The 25,720-nt window shown below is 35.3% G+C and overlaps 4 protein-coding genes across 8 annotated transcripts; 2 read left to right on the top strand and 2 right to left on the bottom strand.

Moving 5' to 3' along the window:
• Window positions 1–2: 2 nt before the first annotated feature.
• On the bottom strand, window positions 3–5,824 carry LOC110225931 (uncharacterized mitochondrial protein AtMg00810-like). The gene is made up of 3 exons (XM_021016318.1): window positions 5,335–5,824; window positions 450–522; window positions 3–357 (listed from the first exon to the last, which is right to left on the bottom strand). Exons 1-3 carry the CDS (start codon window positions 5,800–5,802, stop codon window positions 275–277), a joined length of 624 nt encoding a protein of 207 aa, XP_020871977.1. The 5' UTR covers window positions 5,803–5,824; the 3' UTR covers window positions 3–274.
• A 9,048-nt stretch (window positions 5,825–14,872) lies between these two features.
• LOC9299991 (pre-mRNA-splicing factor CWC24) lies at window positions 14,873–17,483 on the top strand. 2 transcript variants are annotated; one of them, XR_002328881.1, is made up of 7 exons: window positions 14,873–15,035; window positions 15,345–15,588; window positions 15,689–15,746; window positions 15,917–16,032; window positions 16,117–16,369; window positions 16,474–16,624; window positions 16,984–17,483. XR_002328881.1 is itself a non-coding variant. In XM_021009935.1 (6 exons), the coding sequence occupies exons 2-5, from the start codon at window positions 15,376–15,378 to the stop codon at window positions 16,339–16,341; spliced, it is 612 nt and encodes a 203-aa protein (XP_020865594.1). In that variant the 5' UTR covers window positions 14,873–15,035; window positions 15,345–15,375; the 3' UTR covers window positions 16,342–16,369; window positions 16,474–16,829. The 2 variants fall into 2 exon arrangements, 1 of the variants encoding a protein (XP_020865594.1); XM_021009935.1 differs by lacking the exon at window positions 16,984–17,483 and having other exon boundaries at window positions 16,474–16,829.
• A 1,138-nt stretch (window positions 17,484–18,621) lies between these two features.
• LOC9301731 (ras GTPase-activating protein-binding protein 2) lies at window positions 18,622–21,791 on the bottom strand. 2 transcript variants are annotated; one of them, XM_021036116.1, is made up of 10 exons: window positions 21,644–21,791; window positions 21,258–21,341; window positions 21,003–21,140; window positions 20,500–20,800; window positions 20,185–20,414; window positions 19,856–20,075; window positions 19,615–19,742; window positions 19,424–19,489; window positions 19,204–19,267; window positions 18,622–19,123 (listed from the first exon to the last, which is right to left on the bottom strand). In XM_021036116.1, the coding sequence occupies exons 2-10, from the start codon at window positions 21,300–21,302 to the stop codon at window positions 18,945–18,947; spliced, it is 1,371 nt and encodes a 456-aa protein (XP_020891775.1). In that variant the 5' UTR covers window positions 21,303–21,341; window positions 21,644–21,791; the 3' UTR covers window positions 18,622–18,944. The 2 variants fall into 2 exon arrangements, with proteins under 2 accessions (XP_020891775.1, XP_020891769.1); XM_021036110.1 differs by having other exon boundaries at window positions 20,185–20,420; window positions 21,644–21,789.
• Window positions 21,792–23,419: 1,628 nt separating this feature from the next.
• Window positions 23,420–25,712, top strand: LOC9301730 (cyclin-C1-1). Of its 3 annotated transcripts, XM_002865610.2 has the most exons (9): window positions 23,422–23,587; window positions 23,704–23,810; window positions 23,970–24,009; window positions 24,174–24,218; window positions 24,389–24,507; window positions 24,620–24,734; window positions 25,000–25,050; window positions 25,173–25,320; window positions 25,413–25,712. In XM_002865610.2, exons 1-9 carry the CDS (start codon window positions 23,556–23,558, stop codon window positions 25,515–25,517), a joined length of 762 nt encoding a protein of 253 aa, XP_002865656.1. In that variant the 5' UTR covers window positions 23,422–23,555; the 3' UTR covers window positions 25,518–25,712. The 3 variants fall into 3 exon arrangements, with proteins under 3 accessions (XP_020865583.1, XP_002865656.1, XP_020865589.1); XM_021009924.1 differs by lacking the exon at window positions 23,704–23,810 and having other exon boundaries at window positions 23,420–23,587; XM_021009930.1 differs by lacking the exons at window positions 23,704–23,810; window positions 23,970–24,009.
• The last annotated feature ends 8 nt before the right edge of the window (window positions 25,713–25,720 follow it).

The following is a 25,720-nucleotide window of genomic DNA, read 5'->3' as shown; positions in this document are numbered from 1 at the left end:
AAAAGAAAAAACATAAAATATGTTTTTATGTTTCAAAACATCAAAATATAGTTTGGCATGCTTGGGAACAACATGAACTTAAACTTCTGTAAGTTTAACTCCAGGAAATATGGTTTTTAAGAAATTTATCGTTGCATGAGCTTTGGTTTTTGCTTTTTGGGGATAGCCAATTCCAACTTCACAAGAGATGGTGTATTCTTCACAAAGAACTCTACTATATCAAGCTCATGCCTATAGCCTTTATAGCCAATGATTTTGACTTCATTGAGAAACTTCAAAAGGTAACTATTGTTCTTAATTTCCTCCTTATGATGACTCTCCCAAATCCAATCGAGGTGCAAATGTGAAATTTAGAATCTGCACATAACAAACAAAAAGTTTTAACAAACGTAGGTAGATAGATATATATATATATATATAGATATATAGATAGATAGAGAGAGACGTACATCGCTTCAAGTTTAGGAAAATCTTTGAGGAGTTCAGCGATGTCAAAAAAGTGCAAACTATCTGATGTTTAAAGAAAATATCAATGTGAAGTTCTCTAACTTTTACCACATATATGATCATACTTGTTGTTTTGTAAAGTGGGTACGTCCAAAATGATGTATAGGAGATTACGCATAGAAGACAAGACCAGCGACTTAAACTTCTTATGATTATAATCATGTATGCTTAGTAGCATGTTCATACATCATTTTATTTGTTCAAGTGACTCTTTGTGGATGCAGTTGCTGAAAATTGCATATATCGTCTTTTTCGCCACCTCAATTCGCATAAGACAAAATCTACTCAAGAGCCGCATAGAAGACGAGACCATCTACTTAAACTTCTTGTGATTCTGAGCGTGTATGCTTAATAGTCTGTACATATACATCATTCGATTAGTTCAAGTGATTCACGTGAATGCAGTTGCTGAAAATTGCATCGATCAAATCTTTCGTCACCTCGGTCCGCATAAGATAGAGTGTATTCAAGGGCTTTAGATTTTTTTTAGAATTATTTGTTATTTTAAAATTTACACGATGGCAGCTTTAAGACTTGTAGAGTCTCCATCGCCGAGAAATTGATCGGGATCTCCATAACTTTCTTGGAATTTGAGAAATCTAACTATAGCTCTTGGATGTTCTAACCAATACATGTATTGATCCACAAGATCGTTATAACTTGTACCCCAAGAAACAAAAAGAATCGGTGGAGTCAAATTTGTTTTGTTATCAATCATCTTGGGGTAGAAGATAAAATCATCTCATGGATCAATACGTGCATTGGTAAAAACATCCAAGAGCTAGAGTTAGATTTCTCCAAATTCAAGAATGTTATGGAGATCTTGATCGATTTCTCGGCTATGGAAACGCTAACAGTCTTAATCAACGAAACTAGTAAAAAAAACATGTATAGCCACAACAATTTTAGTGGTTGTGGTACAAAATTCGTGGCTATATGCTAAAACAGCCACTAATGGCCAGGAAATAAAAAACGTGGCTATAGCATCGTGGCTTTTTTATTTCGTAGCTTTTCGTAGCTATGTAGCCACGATCTAGTCACGCGTATTTCGTAGCTGATTTCTCACGGATAGCCACTTATATATTCGTGGCTATACAAGTCTACAGCCACGAAAGTAATCCTGACTAATTCGTGACTTTTTCATATAATTTTAATAAAAAAAAAACGGAAACAAAAAAGATTATTATTTATAAATTAAAATGTAAAATTAATTAATTTATAAAACACAATGATTTTAACAAAAAAAAATTAAAAAATGTTTCACGAGATGTCTTCTTCCGTCAAGCATCTTCGGTGGTCTCGTGGCGTCGGATCTAGGAGCTCTCATTGTTGCCCGTTAAAAACATTACAGCAATCGGAACTTGGATCAGACTCCATGGCTGATGTGACGGCGTCGACGCGTCGTTGCGTTGAAATCCATGGCTGATGTCACGGCGCCGATCCGTTGAACTTTGTCAATGGTGGTGGTGGTGGTGGTGAACGACGTCGTAGTTGTGGCTTAGCCTTCTATGTTATAGTTTTGGGGGTTGGCGGAGGAGGTGTGCTCTCTTGGATGAGGAGAAGAGGTGGAAGGTGGAAGGTGACGAAGATGAGAAAAGGAGAGGAAAAGAATCAGAGAGAGGCCCACTTCACCAGCTCTACTCATTGATTCACACACTCACCTGCAATCTCTTTCTTTCTCACTCTCCAAGTCTCCCCCTGTGAAAGCTGAAATGAGAGGTGGAAGGTGGAAGGTGACGAAGATGAGAAAAGGAGAAGAAAAACAATTGAGAAACTTTGTGTCCGTTGGATATAGTTTATGAACTAACCAAAAGAAGTCATTATTATTTGGTTTATTAATTTTGCAATTTGCAGTAGTATTTGGTATATTAAATATAAATGGTAGACAAAATGTCTTAGTTGTTGGGTATATTAATTAGATTTTGTTTTTTAGAGTTTATGGTTTAATTTCTATAATGAAAATTTTAATTAAAGTTTAGATTTTAGGATTTGGAGTTAAATTGAGGGTTTGGGGTATAGATTTGAAATGTTTGATTTAAAAATAAGAATTTTATAAAAGTGTTGGATCTTAATTTTAATTAGGGTATACATTGGTAATTAGATTTTTGTTTAGAGTTTATAAATTTAGAGTTTGTCTTTAAGATTAAGGTTTTCGTCTAGCCACGGATAAATTAGTGACAAATTCGTGGCTATATAATAAAATAAATTCGAAAATAAAATAATCACGAAACTTTTGTGGCTTTTTCGTAGCAAATAGCCACGATTTAGCTATGGAATAATTTCGTAGCTATATTTAGCCACGAATTTGTTACAGATAAAATCCGTGGCAAATATTAGCCACGAAAAACCACTAAAATGCCACGAAAATTGTCACGTTATTGTTAAGTGACTAATTCGTGGCTGGAATGAAATTAGCCACGAATGTCCATGGCTAAACCGTGGCCATCGATGGTGTAAATTTGAACTACCAAATAATGCTTCCAAAGACCTAATGTTCTTGAGGACACTAGCTTATGCGGACCAAAGTGATTGAAAGAGATGATAGATGCAATTTTCAGCAAATACATCCACCTCAAGTCGCTTGAACTAATCGACTATCGTATTTATAGGCTATTGAGCATACACGCTCAAAATCATAAGAAGTTCAAGTCGCTGGTTATTTCTTTTATGTGGAATCTCAAGAGAATATAAGAAATGGCAGAATCCTAAACAAAAGAAGATGAAACTCACTCAAACAATCCTGAAAATCTAGTTGAACCCGTTTGTTTTTTCCAAAAATTAAATTTTCAATAATATGTAAGTTATTATATTTGTCAAGGGAAAAAACCTAAAAAAACCGCTATCTATTTTTTTTTTGGCCGTTTAATACCTGTGTTTTTAAATTTGGAATAAAAATACCTCATTTAATTTCGATTGCCTTTTAAAACTATCATTTTTTAAAACTTGGTAATTTCGAACCCGAGACTTAACAGTCGTTACTGGGCGTAACGGAATTATTTAACGGCGTTAAATTTTAACCGGGAAAAAACCAAGAAAAACCGCCATCTATTTTTTTTTTTGCCGTTTAATACCTGTGTTTTAAAATTTGGAATAAAAATACCTCATTTAATTTCGATTGCCTTTTAAAACTATTGTTTTTTAAAACTTGGTAATTTCAAATCCGAGACTTAACAGTCGTTATTGGGCGTAACAGAATTATTTTACAGCGTTAAATTTTAACCCCACATGTTTATATAAATATATACAAACTGCTCACAACACATTACGAGAATGTCAATGTGGTTTAGTGGTAGCGTGTGTCTTTTTTTAAACCACCAGATCCGGGTTTGAATCTTAAACATGTTTTTTTTCTCTTTGTTCTCCACTTCGAATAACTTCCCATCAGTACAAAGTTAAGACTCGAAATGCAAACAAAAGATGAATCATAGAGCGATTTCAACAAATCGATTCTGCAATTAGATCTACCATTGAAAAAGAACAGCAACTAAATCGACATCAATCAGATCAGATCTATACATAAATGGGATGGATCTCGGCAAAAATCCATTATCTAAAAAGAGATTCGAGTGAAGAAGAGAAAGAGAGAGAGACTAGTTTGCATCATCGGAGATCTGAGAAGAAGAAGTCGTCGTCACCACCGGCGAAGAAGACGAAGAACACAAAAAGAAATTAATAAAAAAAAAAATGAGGTTGAAGTCTTGAAGAGTCAAACCCAGCTTCTAAGGTTTACAAAACTAACATGCAAACAGATAGTATATATTTATATGCAAACAGATAGTATATATTTATATAAACTCGTGGGGTTAAAATTTAACGCGGTTAAATAATTGTGTTACGTCCAGTGACGACTGTTAAGTTTCGGGTTCGAAATTACCAAGTTTTTAAAAACGATAGTTTTAAAAGACAATCGAAATTAAATGAGGTATTTTTATTCCAAATTTAAAAACACAGGTATTAAACGGCCAAAACAAATAGATGGCGGTTTTTTCGGGTTTTTTGCCGGTTAAAATTTAACGCCGTTAAATAATTCCGTTACGCCCAGTAACGACTGTTAAGTGTCGGGTTCGAAATTACCAAGTTTTAAAAAACGATAGTTTTAAAAGGCAATCGAAACTAAATGAGGTATTTTTATTCCAAATTTAAAAACACAGGTATTAAACGGCCAAAAAAAAAATAGATGGCGGTTTTTTCGGGTTTTTTCCCTATTTGTCAAAAGACAAATAATGTCTTTATATAAGTTGACTAATTTTTGTAACATTTTCAAAAACATTAACCATATGAGAATCAGTTTTCTTGACATTTATACTTTTTTATTGGTTTCTTAAATGTTTTAAATTAAAATATTAAAGTATTAATATTTTAATTTTGAAATATCCAAAACAAAACTTTGTACGTCACTTTGACTTTAAAGTCAAAGTGACGTACAAAGTTTTGTTTTATAGTAAGAGGCAAATCCGGTTTATAGTATACCGGTTTACATTACAGAATCAAAAATATGGTTAACTAAACCATACACTCTATTATGCCCCCTCAAGATGGCATATAGATAGACTTCAATGACATCTTGCCAATGAGAGCTTTGAACTGTGCTGGATACAGTGGCTTAGTAAACGCATCTGCAAGCTGTAAATCTATCTTGACATGTAGAGTTTTGATCAAGCCACTCAAAATTCTGTCTCTGACAATGTGACAGTCCAGCTCCACGTGTTTTGTTCTCTCGTGAAAAACAGAGTTGTTGGCTATGTGTATAGCTGTAGTAGATTCACAAAAGAAAGCCACATGTGCAAGTTGAGGTACCTTGAGGTCATTCAAAAGATTCACCAACCATACTATTTCTCTGACAGCATACTGCATGGCCCTGTACTCCGATTCTGCAGAAGAATGAGAAGCCATTTGCTGCTTTTTAGACTTCCAGGAGATGAGTGAATCTCCCAAAAACACACAGTAGCCAGATGTTGATCGTCTTGTATCCTTGCAGGAAGCCCAATCAGCATCTGTAAATCCTTTTAGCACAAAATCAGAAGTGGAAGAATAGAACAAACCATTCCCAATGGTGCCTTTAATGTAAGCCAACACTTTGTGAGCTGCCTTCATGTGTGTCGCCTTAGGAGCTGATGTATATTGACACAATTTATTCACAACAAAAGTGATATCAGGACGAGTTATTGTAAGATACATCAGTTTCCCAACAAGTCGTCTATAGGAGGCAGGATCATCAATGACTGGTTCTGGACCATCACCCACCAGTTTAATACTTGGTTCCATAGGAATGTTAGAAGGCTTACAAGCCAACATTCCAGCTTCTTCTAGCACATCTAAGGCATACTTCCTCTGTGAAACAGATATACCTGAGGCTGATCTTGCGATTTCCAATCCTAAGAATATTGCAAAGACCCCAAATATCGAAGCTTAAAAGCTTTCTTCAAATCTCCTTTCAATTGAATCACATCCTCATCATTGTTACTATCTATTACTATGTCATCTACATAGACAAGAACAGCAAGATACTTCCCATTAACATTCTTAACGAATAGGGTATGATCAGCATGAGATTGTTGGAACCCCAGAGACATTAACGTGGATCTAAACTTCAAGAACCACTGTCTAGAGGCTTGTTTTAAGCCATAAAGGGACTTCTTTAATTTGCAAACTGCATTGGGAGGAATAACTTCTCCGTCCTTTGGTGTGTAACCTGGTGGCAAGGTCATATAAATCTCTTCATTGAGATCACCATTTAAGAACACATTGGAGATATCTAACTGATGAAGACTCCATTTCTTAGCAGCTGCAACAGCAAGTAAGGTCTTGACTGTTGTCATCTTAGCCACTGGTGAAAATGTGTCTGCAAAATCTACTCCTTCTTGTTGCGTGTAGCCTTTAGCTACGAGACGAGCTTTATATCGCTCTAAGCTTCCATCAGCATTGAGTTTCACCTTATATACCCATTTACAGCCTATAGCCTGCTTATCTGAAGGCAATGAACAAATCTCCCATGTAGCAGTGCCTTCTAAAGCCGTTAACTCTGCATTCATAGCTTGAAGCCAATCATTTGACTTCTTAGCTTGAGAGAAAGAGCTCGGTTCTGAATATTTTGTGACTGAACATATATAGGCTCGATATGGGGTTGACAGCTGATCATAAGACATGTAATTAGACAAAGGATATTGAACTCCTTTTCCTGTCAGATTACAGTAATAATCCTTCAAGTGAGCAGGTTGCTTAACTGGCCTTTTAGCTGAAACAGGTGGTGGAGCTGAAACTATAGGAGAATCAACATTTACAGAGTCATTCACAACTGCAGGAGATTCACTTAAAGAAGAAGTTTCACTCACAACTGCAGGAATGTTACTGTAAACGTTTTCAGGAGAATTCTCATCAACAGAATTATTGATGCTGCCAAAAATTTCAGAAAAAGGACCAGTAGAATCACCTGAACTGAAGGGAAAGATAGATTCATGAAACACAACGTTCCTTGAGATGTGTACCTGATTTGTTTCCAGATCCAATAATTTGTATCCCTTGTAACCACTTGGATATCCAGGAAAGATACAAGCCTTCCCTGGGTTGAAACTTATTCCTGTTCTTAGAGGAAGTTAAACTGTAGCATAAACAACCAAAGACTCTTAAGGGTGCATAGTCTGGTTTCTTGAAGGTGAGAACTTCATGAGGTGATTTATTCTGCAGTAATGGTGTAGAGAGCCTGTTGATAAGAAAGACTGCGGTGAGAACACAATCTCCCCAATACTCTTCAGGAACTCTTGACTGAAACATTAAGGACCTAGCAACATTCAAAATATGTTGATGTTTTCGTTCAACAACAGAGTTTTGCTCCGGAGTTTCTGGACATGAATGGTAAGCCATGATGCCCTTGTTCTTATACAAATCAACAAACTTGAGCTCAGGTGCATTGTCAGAACGAACTGCTTTTACTGTAGTCTTGTACTGTGTTTCCACCATTTTTAAGAAGTCCGGAAAAATCTGCAATACTTCAGACTTTGCTTTCAACAAATACAACCATGTTACTCGAGTATGGTCATCAACAATGGTTAGAAAGTATTTGTATCCTTCTGTTGTAGGAGTAGAAAACGGACCCCATATATCAATGTGTAATAGATCAAAAGCAGAGTCACAAATGTTATTCTTGGATGGAAATGATAATTTCTTTTGTTTGGCCAAGGGACAAATAGCACAATGAAAATTATCTTTATTCCTTTGTTTAAAACCAAGTACATCTGTAACAATATCTGTTCTAATCATAGATGGATGACCTAGTCTATTATGCCATAAACTAGAATCAACAATAGTTGCAGAAAAAGCAAGAGGTTGAGCTGAATCCTTCATGAGAGAATGTGTATCCAGAACATAGAGATTGGAGATTTGATCACCTTTACCAATCATCAACCCCTTGATATGATCCTGTATCAAGCAACCACCATCATCAAAACTTACTCTATATCCCAAATCTCTAGTTAACTGACTCACACTCAGCAAATTTAACCGAAAGTCTGGAATATATAACACATTCTGCAATATCATGTGATCACTTAGTTCCACTGTACCTATTCCTGTGATTTTCACTCCAAAACCAGTAGGTAAAGTGACTGAATCATTCAATGTTTCAGATAAAATCCGAAACAACTTTTTATCATGAGACACATGGTGTGTAGCACCACTATCTATTATCCATGATTCAGAACATAAAACATTCCCTGTTGCTCTCAATGCTCCAACAAAATGTAAAGTGGAGGAAGAGAAAGCCATACCAGGTAATGCATTGATAGTGGCACCAGAAGAAGAAGCACCAGTAGAAGGTGAAGCCATATCATCACTGAGTTGTGCAGAAAAGTAAGCAAGAACACCTTGAATTTGATCCTTAGTCCGATTTTTTGCCATTCCCGCAAGCAAATCACTCGAAGTAGAACTTGTCAAAGCAAGTTGAGAAACAACAGGTTTGATAGGAGCAACAGACCGCTTATCCTGCTGAGTAGACTTGTTTTTATGCTTGAAACCAATGGGGTACCCATGGATCTTGTAACATTTATCAACAGTATGACCAGTATATCCACAATGAGAATAAATCACCTTCTGTTGTGTTCTTGAGTGATTATAAGTAGCATTAACAGAGATCTGAGTTGGTTCTCCCGCTGAAACATTAAATGTCACTGCATTTTGAATAGGAGCAATGGTTCTCTGACTCAAATCTTGATCCAACAAGTTGTATATCTCAGCATGTTCAGGAACATGCTTTTTCATGATGATCTGACTTCTAATGACTGCATAAGATTCATTTAAACCAGCCATAAACTTAATAACACGAGTGTGTTCTGACTTTTTCTCCATAGTCTTGCAGCAATCACAATTTCGACAAACTGTAACCCAATTAGCACCATCTAACTCATTCCACAAAGTCTTCAGAGTGGTATAGTAAGTAGCAAGATCCATTGAGCCTTGCTGTAATGACCAAATCTGCTGAGACAATTGGTATGATCGTGGAAGATTTGTGATATGAAATCGAGTGGATAGATCCTTCCAAATCTCAGATGCATCATCAAAACGAAGAATGCTTTTGTAAATCTGTTTCGATACTGAATTCAATAGCCAACATTTCACCATACTATATTGCAACATGACCAAATCCTGAATATAGTAGCTGTTGCACTAGGTCTAGATATAGATCCATCAATGAACGCTAATTTGTTTTTCGCATCTAACGAAGTTTTCATCGCTATTTGCCAATCATCATAATTTGTTCCATCAAGAACTCAGAAATTATAGAAATACCAGGATTATCACTATTAGAGAGATGATACGGTGAATGAATGCTATCCAAATTCTCAATCGGAGCTATGAAAACAGGAACTGGAGGAGGAATCGGAGGAGGATCTTCCGGTGAACTCTCAGATGAATTATCTCCGCGATTAACCGATCTGCGAGCTGACGAAGCTACGCGAACCGTGCGACGATTAGTTTTACGAGTTACAGCCATCAGAAAAGAAGTTTTACGGCGAAAACAACCGGAAAACAAAGAAAAGTCGATCGATATTTATGATTCCGTTACATAAACCAGACGAATCTATCGAGAAGAAGATCAAACAATGAGAATCATCATAGATTGAAGCGGAAAAACGAAGAAGAATCGGTTGAATCTTGAAGATTCAACGCTCTGATACCATAATAGAGAAAAGTTTGTTACAGTCTAAAAGTAGAAGAAGCTCTGTATTTCTCATTAAAGTCAAAGTGACGTACAAAGTTTTGTTTTATAGTAAGAGGCAAATCTGGTTTATAGTATACCGGTTTACATTACAGAATCAAATATATGGTTAACTAAACCATACACTCTATTACATTTGAAGATGCTATTAGTAATTAATAATTCTGCATATAGAAATATATATATTCAATGAGTCATAACGACTAACTCCTTATAGCCTAAGCAAATCAGAGTCTCTATTAATTGAAAACATATATATCTAGCTATGCAATATATGTTGATCTACAATGTGTCAAACTCTGAATATGACAAGACATGAAAAACTTTTATATCAGCAAACACGCACAAGAATACAATTGAAAAACTACTAATGTTTACCAATATTATCAATAACTTTCAATTGCAATTTCTAGATAAAATAACATATCAATCGAAGGAAAATATTTTATTTTCAAAGTATTTTCTTTTTGATATCAAAAAGAAAAATTAAAGTTCTTAAGCATCACCAAAAGCATTTTCAACCAACACAAAAGATCAGATTTTAATTGATTTTTTAATTGCTTAATCATAAATACTTACTAGTGAAAGTCTATTCAGTCAAAAATCCATATTTCATCTAAAGCAAACATCAAAGATGCAGAGTCCTCAAATAAGTAGGTGAAACTCCTTGGTGGTGCGCGTCTCGTCATTTCTTTCCATCCGATGTTTTCTACAAAATAGTGTGTTGTCCAAAATCTTCAAGCATATAGAGATACTTTGATCTCAGCAAAAAACTTTCTGTTAAATGTTGTCAACCCATAACATCATCCAAAACTATATCAAACAACACAATCTCTCTACCTTGATTTCAGCATAATATTTTCTCTCTCCCCAACGAAAGAAAAGAGAAGCCTTTTCTTTAATTTTTGGTGTCTTTCATAGCCTCGAAATCACTGTTTATCTCTTTTAAGCCCTCCCAATCCTCATGAAAAAGAAAACCAAGGGAAAAGAGATCAAATTCTCGAATCATATCTAAGTAATCATAAATAAGATCTTCACTAAATTTTGGTTCAATTGTTATGTCTACTATCTGAGAGAAAACGTAGGCCCCAAGCCCTCTTCAGATTTGGCAATCACAAGAGCATCCCAATTCTAGATCTGCAAATGACACAACAAAAATCTGTGATAATGGAAGATCCAATCACTACCAGTTCATCACATGATAGGGGTACGTACCTCTTAGAGATATACCGTAATAAAGCAGTGGTGATTGTTTCGCTGATAGGGGGCCATCAGAGAAGACAAAAGAAAAGTTGGCGCTAGAGAAGGGGAAAAAAAGAGATGAGAGTTTAGGTTTTCGAAAGCTACGATACAAATCTAAATTGTATGATTTCTTACACAAACTGTTATATGTATATATATATATATGGAGGATATTAATGACACTAGGTCAAGATAATTACGATTAAACCCCGAGTTTTAGAAGGCCGCAACAAAAATAAATAAATGGGCCGCTTTTACATATTTTCATAAAAACTTTTTCCATCCAGGGTCGGCCCTGAGATTTATAGAGCCACAAACAATTACGGTTTTGGAGCCTCATGATCTATATGTAGTTTATTTTTGTACTATTTGAGGGCCCTAAAATCTATACATATTAACTTGTTAAACTTCTGTAAGTGATAAATCAACACCCATTTTAGTGATCTACTTGGTACATTTATTATTTTTACAATCGAGTTTGAACAACAAAAATGTCAATAATTAATATTTATGATGATTATATTAGATTACAATGGTAAAATGCTCACCTCAAAATGGGGCCGCTCTAGAAAAATGGAAAGTTCGTGTGTTCCTTTGGCAAGGAAATCAGTCCATACATTAGAAGTACACTGAAAAATTAAACATAATGATAAACTAGAAAGATCTCTTAAAATCAGGAAAAAAATTCCAATTCTAAATCAGGCCAATCCGCTTGATAGCCAATCATTCGGCATAAGTCTGAACAATCTCATTCCATTAATATTAAAATCAAAACTTTTTCAACTAAACATTGAGTTGCTCATAAAAGTGTTTCTAGTTCAGTATCAAGAGATGATAAACATCTTTTTTACCCTATAAATCTAATGAGATCATTTCGTATTTAACCAACAAGATTTATCCAATGCCACTACCTTGATCATGTTCGGTCCGTAAACCATTCAATGGACAATGGAATGGATGGGTTGGGCTGGGCTCATTTACCCACGACAACATCCCTATGGATAGGCATACTATGCATAGCTATGAGCAACCCAAAAAGCATTTTTTTTAAGGGAATTAGTTATACTTAAGTCTGAGTTGTTTTTTAATTTTTTAATATAATTTTTGTATAATGATTCATCTATCTCATAAATATTTTAACTACCAGAATCGTTGGTTAATAAAATGTTGAAGTACATAAAATATCATAAACTTATGTAAGTGATAAATCGTTAGAAAAAGAGATCACGAGTACGCAGGGGTGGACCCACATGCAATTTAGAGAGTTCAATTGACCCATCTTAAATTACCAAATTGTTTACTAATTATAGCACTTATCCTTAATTGACTCCATTATACAAAAATTTCCGGCATCCATTTCTTTATTTAGATGGTTTTTCCCCCCAAAAAATGTTGTATTCCTTTTGTATTCTTTGCGAATAACTATAGTTCCTATTTTTTCTATAAGATATTCATATTGTAATCTTTCATTAAATACCAAATTTGATCATATTGACATTTTATCTTTCATTCCTAGCAAATTCGATAAAAAATAGATTTTATTCATTTGTTATTAGTTAAAACGTGGGTTTCATAAAAATTTTTTGATATATTTTATTAAATTTAAGATTTTTTTTTAATGTTTTTAACTACTAAAAATAAGAAAACAAATAAAACATTATGAGAAAATTTGAACTTAGAAAATGTATTCATAAGATGATTTTTTTTCGTTATTTTTTTTTATATTTAAATAAATTTTGATCCATGTAAAATATTGTTCTGGGTTCGCCACTGTATGGATAGAAGGCGCAAAATAGGCTGAATTAGATGTGAGAAAATGTCATCATGATATGCATTTAATGTCTTCGCATAGAAGACGCTACTTTCACCTTCGCTAAGCGTAGGCTATGAATGGAGAACGGTTAATTGGACGTCGAAACGTGGGTCAGAGAGAAACGCTTTTATCTTACCCATTCGCCATTTTATTTTATTAGAAAGCAGCTCAATTGTAAAAGTAATTAAATATTGAACGAACCACTTGCGGTTCAATAATATGAACAAAATCCATGATCTGCTAACTACATTAATAACACGGCAAATAATGAGTGTTTCAACTGCGTTTCTTTTGTGATCAGATTTCTTAAATGCAAATACTTTTTTTTTTTGGATCATTTAAACTTAACCAAAATTTACAGAAACATAAAAACATAAATCAAATACTTGATATATATTTTTTTTAAACTATTTTTTGTTTAATGTTTTACATATGTATAATAATAAATATTTTATTGCATTTATAGATTATAATCAAGAATATGTTAAACAATGTTATAAATTTATTTTAATATAATTATTTTTAGTATGTATCGTTTATGTAAAATGTTATATTTAAATTAACGTCTTTTACGCAATAGAAATACTTTACCCGCCCCGTTTGATCTGTTTTCACCATTCAACACATATTTCAAAGCGTTCAGCCGCTTTATCCACACTTGTACCGCCAGATCTGCTTGATCCGCTTTTATTCTGCTTGATACGCTATATCCGCTTGATCCGCTCCATCCGATACGCGGCTCCATTCGAAGCTGTAGTTCGAGCGCATACATGTATGTCAGAATCATTAGCACGATGGATATATCATGTCACCTAGATTCTAGCAACCAAAATTTAGAGTCATAATGTGGTCTAGCTATAAATCTGAAGACCCGATATTTGATTATGAGAAAGATAATTGACGGCTAAGTTTGTTAGCGTATAACTTAACGGCAAAAAATAAAAAGTTTTATGAAAAAGAGAAAAAAGTTTTATTTTCGTTATGAAAATTTTAACCACAGTAACATTGTCTCATAACTCCATTGCTTCTTGAATCTATAAGAAAAGAAAAGTTTGTTCAGCTCCTCGCTTACCCGTTTATATATTTCTATAAGAATGGGCGGAGGCAGTGTGATATTAGGGGGGTCAGTTGACCCCTATGAATTCAAAATTCTACTACATTTTATTAAGGTTATTATAGTGACCCTAATGCATTATAGTTTTTGACCCCATATAAAAGTAATTCAACTATATGAGATAAAAAATTGTCATTAAAACAAAAAAGAAGCCAAATAAGTTGGTTTCATTAGAATTTTTAAACCAAATTTTAATGTAATAAAATAAAAAATTTTGACTTATTTAAAAAAATGTTCAACTAATGATCTAATATTATAATTATTTATAAGAAAATCCCACAATTTTTTTGCATTTGTTAATCTTTGTGGACCATAACAAAAAATTGTAAATATTAATTAGGTTGATTTTCAGATATTTTTCTCTTAAATGTAAATTATTTATGAGTAAAATTAATAATAAATTTTATATAATTTATATTAAAAAATTGATCCATGTAACAAAATTTTCTACCTCCGAAAATCTTTCATGGTTGAACACAAAGACTACATTGCAATATGCAGAGTTCTTTGAAAGTTTCTTTTACATATTTTAATGTGGTGATCAATATATTTAATATAAAAAAACTTTGGTTCTAAATTTTTCACCACAATAACATTGTCTCATAACTCTATTACACTCTGCATAATACTTGAAAAAATTCTCTTGCATAATTGTTACTGTGGTGGATAGATTTACAAAAAGTTTAAAAGTTGTAGAATCTTTTAAGTTAACAATATTTATTAGTTTTTATTTATTTATTTATCTGTACGTGTATTTAAAATCCAATCAAATGGGCTGAACAAAGTTGTATAAATTGTTATCGTCATTGCTAACGTAAACCCAATGGGCTTTTTAAACATCTCAAACGGTTTGCTTTTTCTAGGAAACAACACTGTAAACCACGACGAAACTACACAAAAACCGTTTCGTATTGTGGAACTGCGATTTCGACACGTGTCACCGACCGCGTGGCTTTTTATTACGAACTCAAAAATCTCTCACCGTTTATTACCACCTTCGCGTTTTTCTCTCTCTCTTACAACAAAAGATTCAAAAACCCTAGATTTCTCAAAATCGATTGGCTTTCAAAATTCTCTCCGGCGATTTCTCCGATTGAAATTCAGCTCACGGTGATTACCTCGAACGTCGAATCGAATTGATCGAAGAGGTTCTTCACTTTCAAAAACCTAATCTAATTCAATTCTCTTGTTTGTTTGATTACGAACGATCATTCTCGAATTTAGGATCGGATTAGTTGTTTCGTAAATTCGATGAATTTCTGGGAGATTGATTCTTTTCCCTTTTTGCTGAAATTGAGTTCTTTTGAAATTTTAATTACATGAAAATCTGTGGAAAGTTTGAATTTTTTTTTTTCTGTGAAAACGTAAATTTTATTATTTTGCTTGCAATGATTTGAATTTGCATACAAGACTTTGAGGAGTAAATTAGATTGTGTTTTATTGGATGAAACTTACAGGTACAAAGGTTAGGTTACTTTGAGCTGAAAGATGAACTCACAAGAGGTGAGAGTTCCTCGAGGAAATCGACGGAGGAAAGCTGTGATTGATCTGAATGCTGTACCTGGAGATCAAGAAGGGACCTCTGCTTCTGTAAGATCTCCTACGGTGCCTACTACACCGTCTCAGCCTGCTCCTACAATGATTGATGTCGATGCTATTGAAGATGATGTTATTGAATCATCCGCTAGTGCTTTTGCTGAAGTATGTTTGCTTCCTGTTATCTTTTTGTTTTTTTTTTGCAGTGATGGAGGGGATTTGTTTGTGTAGTAGGTTCACTAATTTTGTTTTGTTTTGATACCAGGCTAAAAGCAAATCGAGAAATGCACGTCGGAGACCTTTGATGGTTGATGTAGAGTCAGGTCAGTTTTTATCTATTGTGAAGGGATATGAAAATCAATTTTACTCTTCTGGTTCAGTGTCATGTCTCAAGTAGTAGGGAGAGACAGAGAGTTTGATTGTTGGATTTCACTTTGTATTTGTTTTTGTTCATTGCTTACAAATTTTCTCTTACGTGGCCGGGTAATTGCAGGAGGTACGACTAGATTGCCTGCCAACATAAGCAACAAACGCAGAAGGGTTCCTTCTAGTGAACCTGTCATCGACTGTGAGCATGCATATGTAAATGATGAAGTCAACATGTCTTCGGTAAGAGAGATGCGGATTTCTGAAAGCATACTATGCAGTTATGCTACTTAGTCTGAACTCACGAATTTCTTTTATCTTGTGCAGAGAATGTCTAGATCAAAGGCTCCAGCTCCTCCACCAGAAGAGCCAAAGTTTACATGTCCAATCTGCATGTGTCCCTTTACAGAGGAGATGTCAACTAAGTGCGGTCACATCTTCTGCAAGGGATGTATAAAGATGGCAATATCTCGCCAGGGCAAATGCCCGACTTGTAGGAAAAAGGTTACTGCGAAAGAGCTGATCCGAGTATTCCTTCCAGCCACTAGATGAGTGGTCCGGCAACATCACCAGCCACCCTGTAGGTCAAACAATGATTAGTTTATCATCTACGCTTGTAGAGATTACTAGATTTGAATTATATTCTTAATTAAGTAAACGGGAATATGGTTTTTACTCTCACAGGTCTAATGGTTTGTCATACTATCCTCCTATTCACTTTGGAACATTGAAGGGACTTCATTGACTTCATAATTTTGAATATTTTGCTTTGGTGGAAGAGAAATATTCACTCATCAAGAAGCCAGAAGGCCCTATCATTTGATGAATATCATTGGTAATAACTCTTGGTTTTTTAGTTGTTGTTCTATGTAATTTAGGTCTCTGCAAACCTCTCAGTTGATACTCTTCTCTCTTGATAGATGAAAAGATATATGGAAAAAAATATATATTGGATCTATACTAAAATTCTACATCTTGATCATGTCGTGTATGCCAGTTCTCATCTCACATTACTGATAAATACGTTAAGTATTTGTGTATGTCAGCATAAGCAAGTAGTAGGAATTTTAAGAGAAATTTATTAGAACTCTCCATGCACTGGGATTAGAGTGCAAAAGATAGATTACAGAAGCTATCAATCGGTGCTCTATTGCTCTGCCTTATTACTCACACCTTAAGGTCACCTTGTGCTAGTATGCATCGTCACCTAGTCATGGAAACACAGTGGATGCAGCAACATTGTTATCACCTGTAGTGTGAGATCCGTGTACGGGGTTCTGTTTGTTGAGGCCAGCTTTGAGATGAAAATGACCAAACCTTCCTTTATGAAAGGGCCAGCCATAGTGTGGAAGATGAAACCAACCCCAGAGTTTCTGGTTATTGGCAATGACCTCACTTTGCTCCTCAGGTACATACCTCCCTCCTTCAGCGCCTGAAAGTAGAAGTGCCATCAGAATTAGTGCCAGAAGGAGCTTGGCTTTAGTGTTATTCTTCTCCATTGTGATTTATATATGGTAGTCTAGTTTGATATTTTCCTCTTGCTTGGGTGGTGATACTGAGAAGTGAGAACTGGATTTTATAGGCCAAGCTGGTGATCTCGTGGTTGTTTAGTTTCCTTCTTTGTGAGGGATATTGAATGGTGTATAGATTATAGTTTTTGATCCTTTTGAAATGTTGGTCCACAGTTTTATTAACTGTTGTGTGATTAAGATTTGTTCTAGAGATTTGACCAACCTCTTGAGTCTTGAATCTATGAGTATCTTCTAGTCATGGGGTTTGATTGGTATTGCAGTGTCCTGTTGAACATTAGCTTAGTTCGTCTTCTTATACTAACTGGCAAGTTGAAATGTCAAATATCAGGAAGATAGAATTGCACCTTGTTGTTCTTATGTGCCTCTGAGATTGTTGGCCTTAACGACTATGATTTGGTAATGACTCAAAATTACCAGTCTAAAAATGTCGTAAACAGCCACCAGATTTGACCAGCCCGTGTGGGTCTAAGAGTGATCACTGAGGATTTGGTTGAGTCTTGGTGATTCAAACCGATCTCCAAACCCCTCCCTATCTGTGACACCCTTCAAAACTCCAGCCGTCTATTTAAACCAAGACACGTTCTATTTAAATTTCCAGAGGCGTCTTCCTCAGATCATGTTTTCTTTGGTTCACATGAATCGCCAAAATTCGTCTAAGAGACCTTTCATATAGGAACCGTTTTCATCGAAATCTGCCATCTAAACAAACCACTCCCATAATTATATGTCCGCATTCGTCGAATCATATATCTGTTCCATCTGATCCAATGGTATGAGTAACAGTTTAGTGGTTACGTAACTTTCCCAAGAAGCCTAAACCACCATCGAGCCAAAGACTACGTCAGTCAACTTAACTCGAGTAAGTGTCAGTAAACTTATTTAGCTAGTTGAGCTAACAGATAGTCTTTCAAACTCAGCTGAGCTATTTATCTATATAGTTTAGTCGAAATAGCTCAGTTTTTCCAGCTCATGTCAACTAGTCAATGCACTTTCTCTCACTTTCCATGGTTCATCCTGAAACTCAACTTTACCAACCCTAAGGAGTCTTAAAGGTATCATACTATGTGTTTGACTAGAGTCACTCAATCATTTAGGTTCAGCGAATCTTGCCATTTCACCAATTCTCTTATTTTTCTTCCTCCAAGCTTAAAAGAATAAGAGGTGCTAAAGTTTTTTTTTTCTCATGAGCTTAAAAAGAAACGTGTAGTTGACCAAACAGAGAAGTCTCGATTAAAAAAGTATGACAAGAGCGTATAAAAGAATATATAAAGTGTTTTTGTCCCGGTCAAAGAAGGATCCGTCCGTAGAAATATATCATGTTCCAAAACGCTTTAATACCACACGGCACACGGTTCATAATCAGCAAAATAAAAAACAAAAAGCAAAAAAACAAAAGCATTTGCATAAATTTAATAACCTCCACATAATATCGAATAAGAAACGTCTTATCTTACAAATCATAAGCCTTAATATCACCACAAATCATTTTTTTTTTCTTTTACCTTTCACTAATATATGAATACCCAAGAGAGAGATATCTACCAAGTCTGTCTGTCTTGCTACCATCTTCTTTCCACCATTCCAAAAATCAATTATCCGCCACAAAAGAACCCAATCCCCGCTCTAGTACGAGTTGATGCTGGCGACATATTCATTGCCTCTACGGTTAAAAGACCTTCCTCCTCCTCCAGGACCTCTACCTCCCCTCCTGTAATCGTAGCCATATCCATAACCTCCTCTTCCTCTCATTCCCACTCCAACATTTCTATTCCCGTATCCACCATTTCCATTTCCTCTGTTCCCTGTTACTCAAGCAAACAAACAATCACCCTCCTCTTCTTCACATTACCATATCAAAGCTTTGTTACTTAGATCAACTCACCTCTTGATGTCGATAGCTTCTCCTCCACAAAAGCTCTCTGTCCACCAATCATCAGAGGTGAAGCCTGCATCATTAATGATTTCATATTTATACCCGATTTAAACGTTAAGACTCATATGCCCAACAGCCCAAGACACCTAATAGGCTAATAAAGTTGGTACTGGTTTTCTATAATGCTAAACAAGAAAGTGAAAATTATATTCCACGTTAGAATATGTACCTCTATTGCTCTGTGGGCAGCATCTGCCTCCTCAAACTCAACAAAACCATAAGGATAACCAAGGCCCTGCCAGTCATACAGTAAACTATCATTCTTCAGAACAATAAATTATGTAAGATCAGTGTTTCTTTATCCCCGAATAAGGGATTCAAGCTTCCAATACTTAATGTTAGTTGATTGGTCAATCTTACCCTTTGGTTTATGACTTGAATCCCACCATTGGTAATAGCTCCAAATTGCTTAAATTCGGCCCCAAGCATGTCGATGTTGGCATTAAAAGGAAGATGTTTCACATAAATAGATGTACCCTCAGCTACCGCTAATAAAAAAGACAAAAGAAGGATATAACCATGTCATGAATAGATAAGAGAATATAGACCACCAAGTATTATAATTGAAAACCTGAGGATCAGCTATACTGTGAACTACTACCTTCCTGATTGTGCCCATTTTCAGCAGCATCAACAGACTCAGAAACTGTATCAGATTCTATCACTTGAGAAGGATCTGAAGATGCTTGTTGACCTTGGTCTTTGAGTATCTGGCCTGTAGAAGGATCTGAAGGCGCTTGATGTTCTTGGTCTTTAGGTATCTTCTTTGGAGAAGGTACAGAGCCAGCTGGAACTCCAGATTTATCTTTCGTAACCTTCAACTGTTATGAAAGTAAATAATTATCAATAGAAAACCCCAGAAGTGATATAGTAAAGCCTAAAATGAGATGTAACAAGATCGAGTATGAATCCTCTTCGGTGACTAATTACCACAAAGGCATAGGATTTCTTGGGAACATCTTCAAGTCCATCATCAGGGTCATAGTTTTTCGGTGAATCATCTGCAACTTCTTTGCGAGTTATATCAATCTCTGCAACTTCATTGACAATCTCAGGTACCAGAACATTATCCTTAGCATTCTCATCATTCAAGGGTTTAGACACTTCCTTAGAAACAGAATTCACCGAAACACATGCAGCTTGCTCCGAGCCCTTATTGCCTGTAACTAAGGATATAGGAATATACTGTGCGTTAGAAGAAACTAAAAAACAAAGTGATGGAGAATGAGTATACGTTTAACTTACCATTAATATCACTGGGTCTTGTAGAGTTTATCCCAGAAACAACTTCCCCTTCTATGGTCTCTGGAACAGTATCCTTAGCATCATCATTGGCAAATCTGAGGATGTCATTCAGAACAAAAAACCCAATTTCTTGCGGAGCAAGGAAAAAAGTTTGGGTGAATTTCCTCCTCGACCTCTCATTTAGAGTGAAGTATCCAGTAACAGCGACGAGGAAACCCCCATCGTGAGATGCTTGGGTATCATAACTGGTTATCTCAGCCGAATTTCCATAAGTCAGTGTCTTAAGCTCCTCAGTTATACCCTGCACAAAGAATAAACATCAATGAGACACACTTTTAGCAAGTTACTTAAAACTGACATCCAATTTCAATCAAACCAATTGACACTCCAGCCCAACCCCATGTTATTTACTCAAGTAAGTAAATAGACTAATAATCCTTCACATCAAAGAAAAGGAATACTCTCATTCAACCAAAGTCAGCTAAACCACTGACAATACTTACCTCCAAGGTAGAGAAATTTTGCATGACTCCGTCCTGTCCAACACGCCCAACTTTACTGATCTCGTGATAGAACCGGGGCAGATGCTCAGGCATGTTATACAAAACGTGGTAGTACTGACTGACAAACGCATTCCCAACCTATAATTTACCAAACCCAAAATTACACTTTAACCACACCAAAAACAGAACAAACCACACAAAGAATCACAATTACAACTAGTGAAAAGGAGAAGAAACCCCATAATCGAAACATACAGTAAGTGGGTCAACAACAGGGCTAGGTTCAGCAACAGGATCCATAGTATCTATCACCAAGCTCCAGAGGAAAAAAAGCAACACCTGTGATTCATAAACACAAAACTGTCAGAATCAAACTAATCACAGAAAACCCCAAAGAAAAAATCCTTGACATGTAAAAGCAGAAAAATCTCCAAATCACAGACAGTAATTTCCAAAATCCCGATCATTTCGGTAGACGAAACCTCATCAACTACACACATACAAGCAAAACGAACTAAGAGACAACAAAATCTACTTCACATTTCGCTTCTACACACTCCGAAACACTGTAGAACACTTTGTTTCTAGACGCAATCGTGACAATAAACAAAACGAAAACGAAATTGTAGAAGAAGATTCACCTGAAATTAGTGAAATTGGAGCTTCGATTTAAGCCTGGGACAAACAATGGCGGGACCTAGGGTTTGATCGCGAGAAGGAAGACCAAGTGTACGGAGAAAGCGAAAAGGCAACGGAAGAGGACTTTGTGGGGACTGTGAAGAAGAGCTGCTTTATATAGACGGAGAGAGAGTGTGTGTGTTGATGACTTTTTCTTTAATTACCTTTTTGACTCTCACGTGTCAAACATGGTCCGTTGCACTTCCTTTCCTTTCTTTCTTCGAGAGATTTATTCTCCACTAACCTTTTATTAATGAGTAAATTAGATTTTAATTTGGGTTTCTTTGTGTTAGCGCATATCCCAAAGAATTCACATTCTATAATTGGAGAATAATAATAACTCCTCTTAAATTCTTTTGATAATGAGAAACTGAGAATTAAACTTAGACATGGAATAAGCGATACTTCTTTTTCATGCGTTTTTAGATTGTAGTCAATCTATTTGGCTTGTTCCTTCCTCATGCGTTTTTTCCATGCGTTTTTAGATTGTAGTAAACTTATTTGGCTTGTACCAAATATTGAACGCGAGAAACATGTATGGTCAGTTCTGAGTATTAATAGGAATTTAGTATGAACTTAGACACAGAATAAACGATACTCTTTCTTCATGCGTTTTCATGCGTTTTTAGATTGTAGTCAACCTATTTGGTTTGTTCCTTCCTCATGCGTTTTTTCATGCGTTTTTAGATTGTAGTCAACTTATTTGGCTTGTACCAAATATTGAACGAGAGAAACATGTATGGTCAGTTCTCGAATATTAATATGAATATAATATGTTTGAAAAAAAAATTGATAAAGGAGTATGGATTATTCTGTGTCTAAGTTTAATTCTCATTATAAACAAAGTTTTGGTAGGAAAGATTTGGTTTTTCTGTTTAGGATTTAATATGTTGGGTTACATTTTTGTTGAGTCAGCTCTTCCTAGGATTAGTTGGGTTTGTTTGTGAAGACGGACAATTATGTTAACCTGGTATTTGCAAGAAAAAGTAATTGAATTTTGTTTTCTCCAAATCCAATCCAATGAGTCATGACCACCTAGATAAATTAAGGGAAATGTTTTTGTAAAATTTCACACATTTTCTTTTATTTGGTGGATCGATTTCAGTAAAACAAATGAACATGTGTATTAGGCAAAGGAAAATTCTTTTATGAACACCCAAACTTATTGTTAGATGAAAATCACTGATCAAGCTTTGGAACAATACATGATGTGAAAACTTGTGGGAAAAAAAAAAAATCGTTGATAGGATGGCTGATGGTATAAAGCTAGAATTTTTGTAGCTTTCATGCGAAAAAATGAAACTCAAATTTAATCCTTTTGAAACTGTTTATACCCGGTTGAAATGACATATTCAATCACTACTTAGATATTTATGGGATTTATGAATACACTTGGAGCTTTTGAAGTTTTTCTTCTTGCTTGAATATTGACATCTTTATATCAACGAATTTCAAATTTTATCGATGTTCTGTTATTCAAAAAAACAACAAACATGTTATATCAGAGCTGCAAAAGCTATTTTTCGGTGAGCATTGAGCAACCTTGAAAGATTTATACTTTGCGTAATTGTGTTTGTTGCGATCTTTGTTCGAAAAATCGGTAGGCGTTAGTCGGACGTTCGATATACGTCTAGCGATTAATCGGAAATGAAGGCTATGCTTATTGGGCCTAGCGACTAACAACAGATATGCTTATTGGGCCGATAATGGGCCGAGCCTTAAATATAATTTCAGATAAAAGCAACGAGATGTGATAGATCATGAGACCACCAACCAAAAGATTTGACAGATAACAGAAAAATGTTGAACTTATTATGAAAGCAAAAAGCTTCTTCTTCTCCTCCTTACCAAAAACTCGACGGTCTATCGGAAAAAATGGCTGCCAATTTCTGGAATTCATCTCACTAGTAAACGTTCTTTTCACCTTAACCCATCAAAATTCACTTCTTCTTCTCCTTCAACTCAACTTCTAATTTCAATTTCTCGAAATTTTTTGTTTGGTTTTTGCGTTTGTACGAAGCAGTAAACAGCTTTTGGATCCAGAAGAAGTCGATGTAGTTCATGAACTTGATAAAGAACGTGGAATTTCAATTGAGGATTTTAAGCTCATCAAGTTCCATATGTCTAATCGTACAAAATCTTTTTCTTCTCAATTCTTCGAATTTTTTCTACTTAATTTAGCAAATTTTGTCTCTACTTTGAAAATATTTTAAAGATTGATCAAAGAAAGTGTTTGTTTTGCTGTTGAGTTTAAGTCTCTTTGTATTTTTGCCTTTATTGTTGTTTCAGATATTATGAAATTGGCTCAACACATTAAAGTGAGGCAAAGGTTGGTTTTTTGCACTTTGGGGATCCAATTTTTGCTATATCAGAGATTCTACTTTTGCAGTTGTTCCATTATTTTGTTTTGCTTCTGTGGAAATAATTAGCTCTATATCTGTTGTTACCTAGAATTTAATATGAATCATTGCCTTGTTTTCAATACTTATGTAGGGTTGTGGCTACCGCAATTACGTATATGAGACGGGTTTATATCAGGTATGCAATGTAATTTTGATATGATCTTATACATCAAAGTGCATCTTTGTGTATGTGAGGAATGAAATGAGTTAAATTCTTGTCATGCCAATGTCTCTATATGTTGCATCTCTGCTAACAAAAACCATAACTGCGTCTAATATCTTCCTTTTGATATTATACTGTCTCAGAAAGAGTATGGTAGAGTTTGAGCCTCGTCTTGTTGCTCTTACGTGCTTGTACCTGGCATCTAAAGCTGAAGAAAGCATTGTGCAGGCCAGGAATCTTGTTTTTTACATCAAAAGATTGTGTAATATCTTCTTCTACTGTGTTTTGATTTTTCAATGTGCTAAATCATAAGAGAACCTTCCCTTCAATATGCGTTTTTTGACTTATCGACAACGGTTCTTATTTCTTTGCAGATCCTGATGAGTACAACAAATATGAACTAAAAGATATATTAGGAATGGAGATGAAGGTCTTAGAAGCACTAGACTATTATCTGGTTGTGTTTCACCCTTACCGGTCATTATCTGAGTATGTCCACTCATCTCTCTTATCCGCTTTTCAGAAGTGTTTGCCTTATTGTCTGCGGTTGCAAACAGAGGAGATGATTAGAAGTGTAAATGATGATACATGTAAAACCTTGCAGTCTTCCCATTCAATGCTCTTGATGTTTTTCATTATATCCTGTAAAATTTTAGACCAATTTTATATTCCTTGGTGAGAGTTTTGTGTGCCTTGATCCTTGTAGTCAGAAAATCAACTCTCATTTCAAGACTTCCTTCTTTTGTTTTCTCAGGTTTTTGCAAGATGCTGCAATAAACGATGTAAATATGAACCAAATTACATGGTAAAGTCTTTCTACATGTGAAACTTTGCTCAGAACTCATTTCCTAGTTCCAACACTAAGATCTAAATTCTCTGACCTTTGTAAAAAGCATAGGAAAACCGAGTTTTGTTTTCGTGTTTCAGGGGAATTGTTAACGATACTTATAAGATGGACCTCATTCTTGTACACCCTCCGTATCGCATAGCGCTAGCATGCATATACATAGCAAGTGTCCACAGAGAGAAAGACATCACTGCCTGGTTTGAAGATCTTCATGAGGACATGAACTTGGTCAGTCATTCTTCTAAAAGTTAAGCAAAAAGCTATGACCTTTCGGTATTCTTAGTGACGGTGAAAGCTCTACATGGGTCAATGGTTTGCAGGTAAAGAACATTGCCATGGAGATTCTGGATTTCTATGAGAATTACAGAACAATCACAGAGGAAAAAGTGAATTCTGCCTTCAGCAAATTGGCTTTGAAACCGTAGCAGCCGAGGGAATCGCTTCCATCTCCAAGATTTATCTCACAGAAAAAACAAGATTAGAGACTTTCACAATTGCCCATCTTAGCTTTGTGGCAAACATGTAACACTGTTGTTAATTCTACCAAACCAATTAATCTTAAAGTAAACACAAATACACTATTGTTATTTGATCATCAAAATGGGTTTTGTTTCCCCTAATCTAAACC

The sequence above is a fragment of the Arabidopsis lyrata genome (genome assembly GCF_000004255.2).
Source record: "Arabidopsis lyrata subsp. lyrata unplaced genomic scaffold ARALYscaffold_8, whole genome shotgun sequence".
NCBI classification, from domain to species: Eukaryota; Viridiplantae; Streptophyta; class Magnoliopsida; order Brassicales; family Brassicaceae; genus Arabidopsis; species Arabidopsis lyrata.
This window is presented reverse-complemented; position numbering and strand designations above follow the sequence as displayed.

Excerpts from the sequence above, each read along its gene's own strand:
- LOC110225931 (XM_021016318.1), bottom strand. The coding sequence starts at position 5,802 with ATGTTGGCTTGTAAGCCTTCTAACATTCCTATGGAACCAAGTATTAAA. Across the intron at positions 523-5,334 it reads ATGCTGTCAGAGAAATAGTA|TTTAAACATCAGATAGTTTG; the intron begins TGGTTGGTGAAT and ends ATTGATATTTTC. Across the intron at positions 358-449 it reads TTTCCTAAACTTGAAGCGAT|ATTCTAAATTTCACATTTGC; the intron begins GTACGTCTCTCT and ends TGTTATGTGCAG.
- LOC9299991 (XM_021009935.1), top strand. The coding sequence starts at position 15,376 with ATGAACTCACAAGAGGTGAGAGTTCCTCGAGGAAATCGACGGAGGAAA. Across the intron at positions 15,589-15,688 it reads CCGCTAGTGCTTTTGCTGAA|GCTAAAAGCAAATCGAGAAA; the intron begins GTATGTTTGCTT and ends TTTTGATACCAG. Across the intron at positions 16,033-16,116 it reads ATGAAGTCAACATGTCTTCG|AGAATGTCTAGATCAAAGGC; the intron begins GTAAGAGAGATG and ends TATCTTGTGCAG.
- LOC9301731 (XM_021036110.1), bottom strand. The coding sequence starts at position 21,302 with ATGGATCCTGTTGCTGAACCTAGCCCTGTTGTTGACCCACTTACT. Across the intron at positions 21,141-21,257 it reads CTGTTGTTGACCCACTTACT|GTTGGGAATGCGTTTGTCAG; the intron begins GTATGTTTCGAT and ends GGTAAATTATAG. Across the intron at positions 20,076-20,184 it reads AGAAATCCTATGCCTTTGTG|TTGAAGGTTACGAAAGATAA; the intron begins GTAATTAGTCAC and ends CTTTCATAACAG.
- LOC9301730 (XM_002865610.2), top strand. The coding sequence starts at position 23,556 with ATGGCTGCCAATTTCTGGAATTCATCTCACTA. Across the intron at positions 24,508-24,619 it reads TTTTTACATCAAAAGATTGT|ATCCTGATGAGTACAACAAA; the intron begins GTAATATCTTCT and ends ATTTCTTTGCAG. Across the intron at positions 24,735-24,999 it reads CCTTACCGGTCATTATCTGA|GTTTTTGCAAGATGCTGCAA; the intron begins GTATGTCCACTC and ends TTGTTTTCTCAG.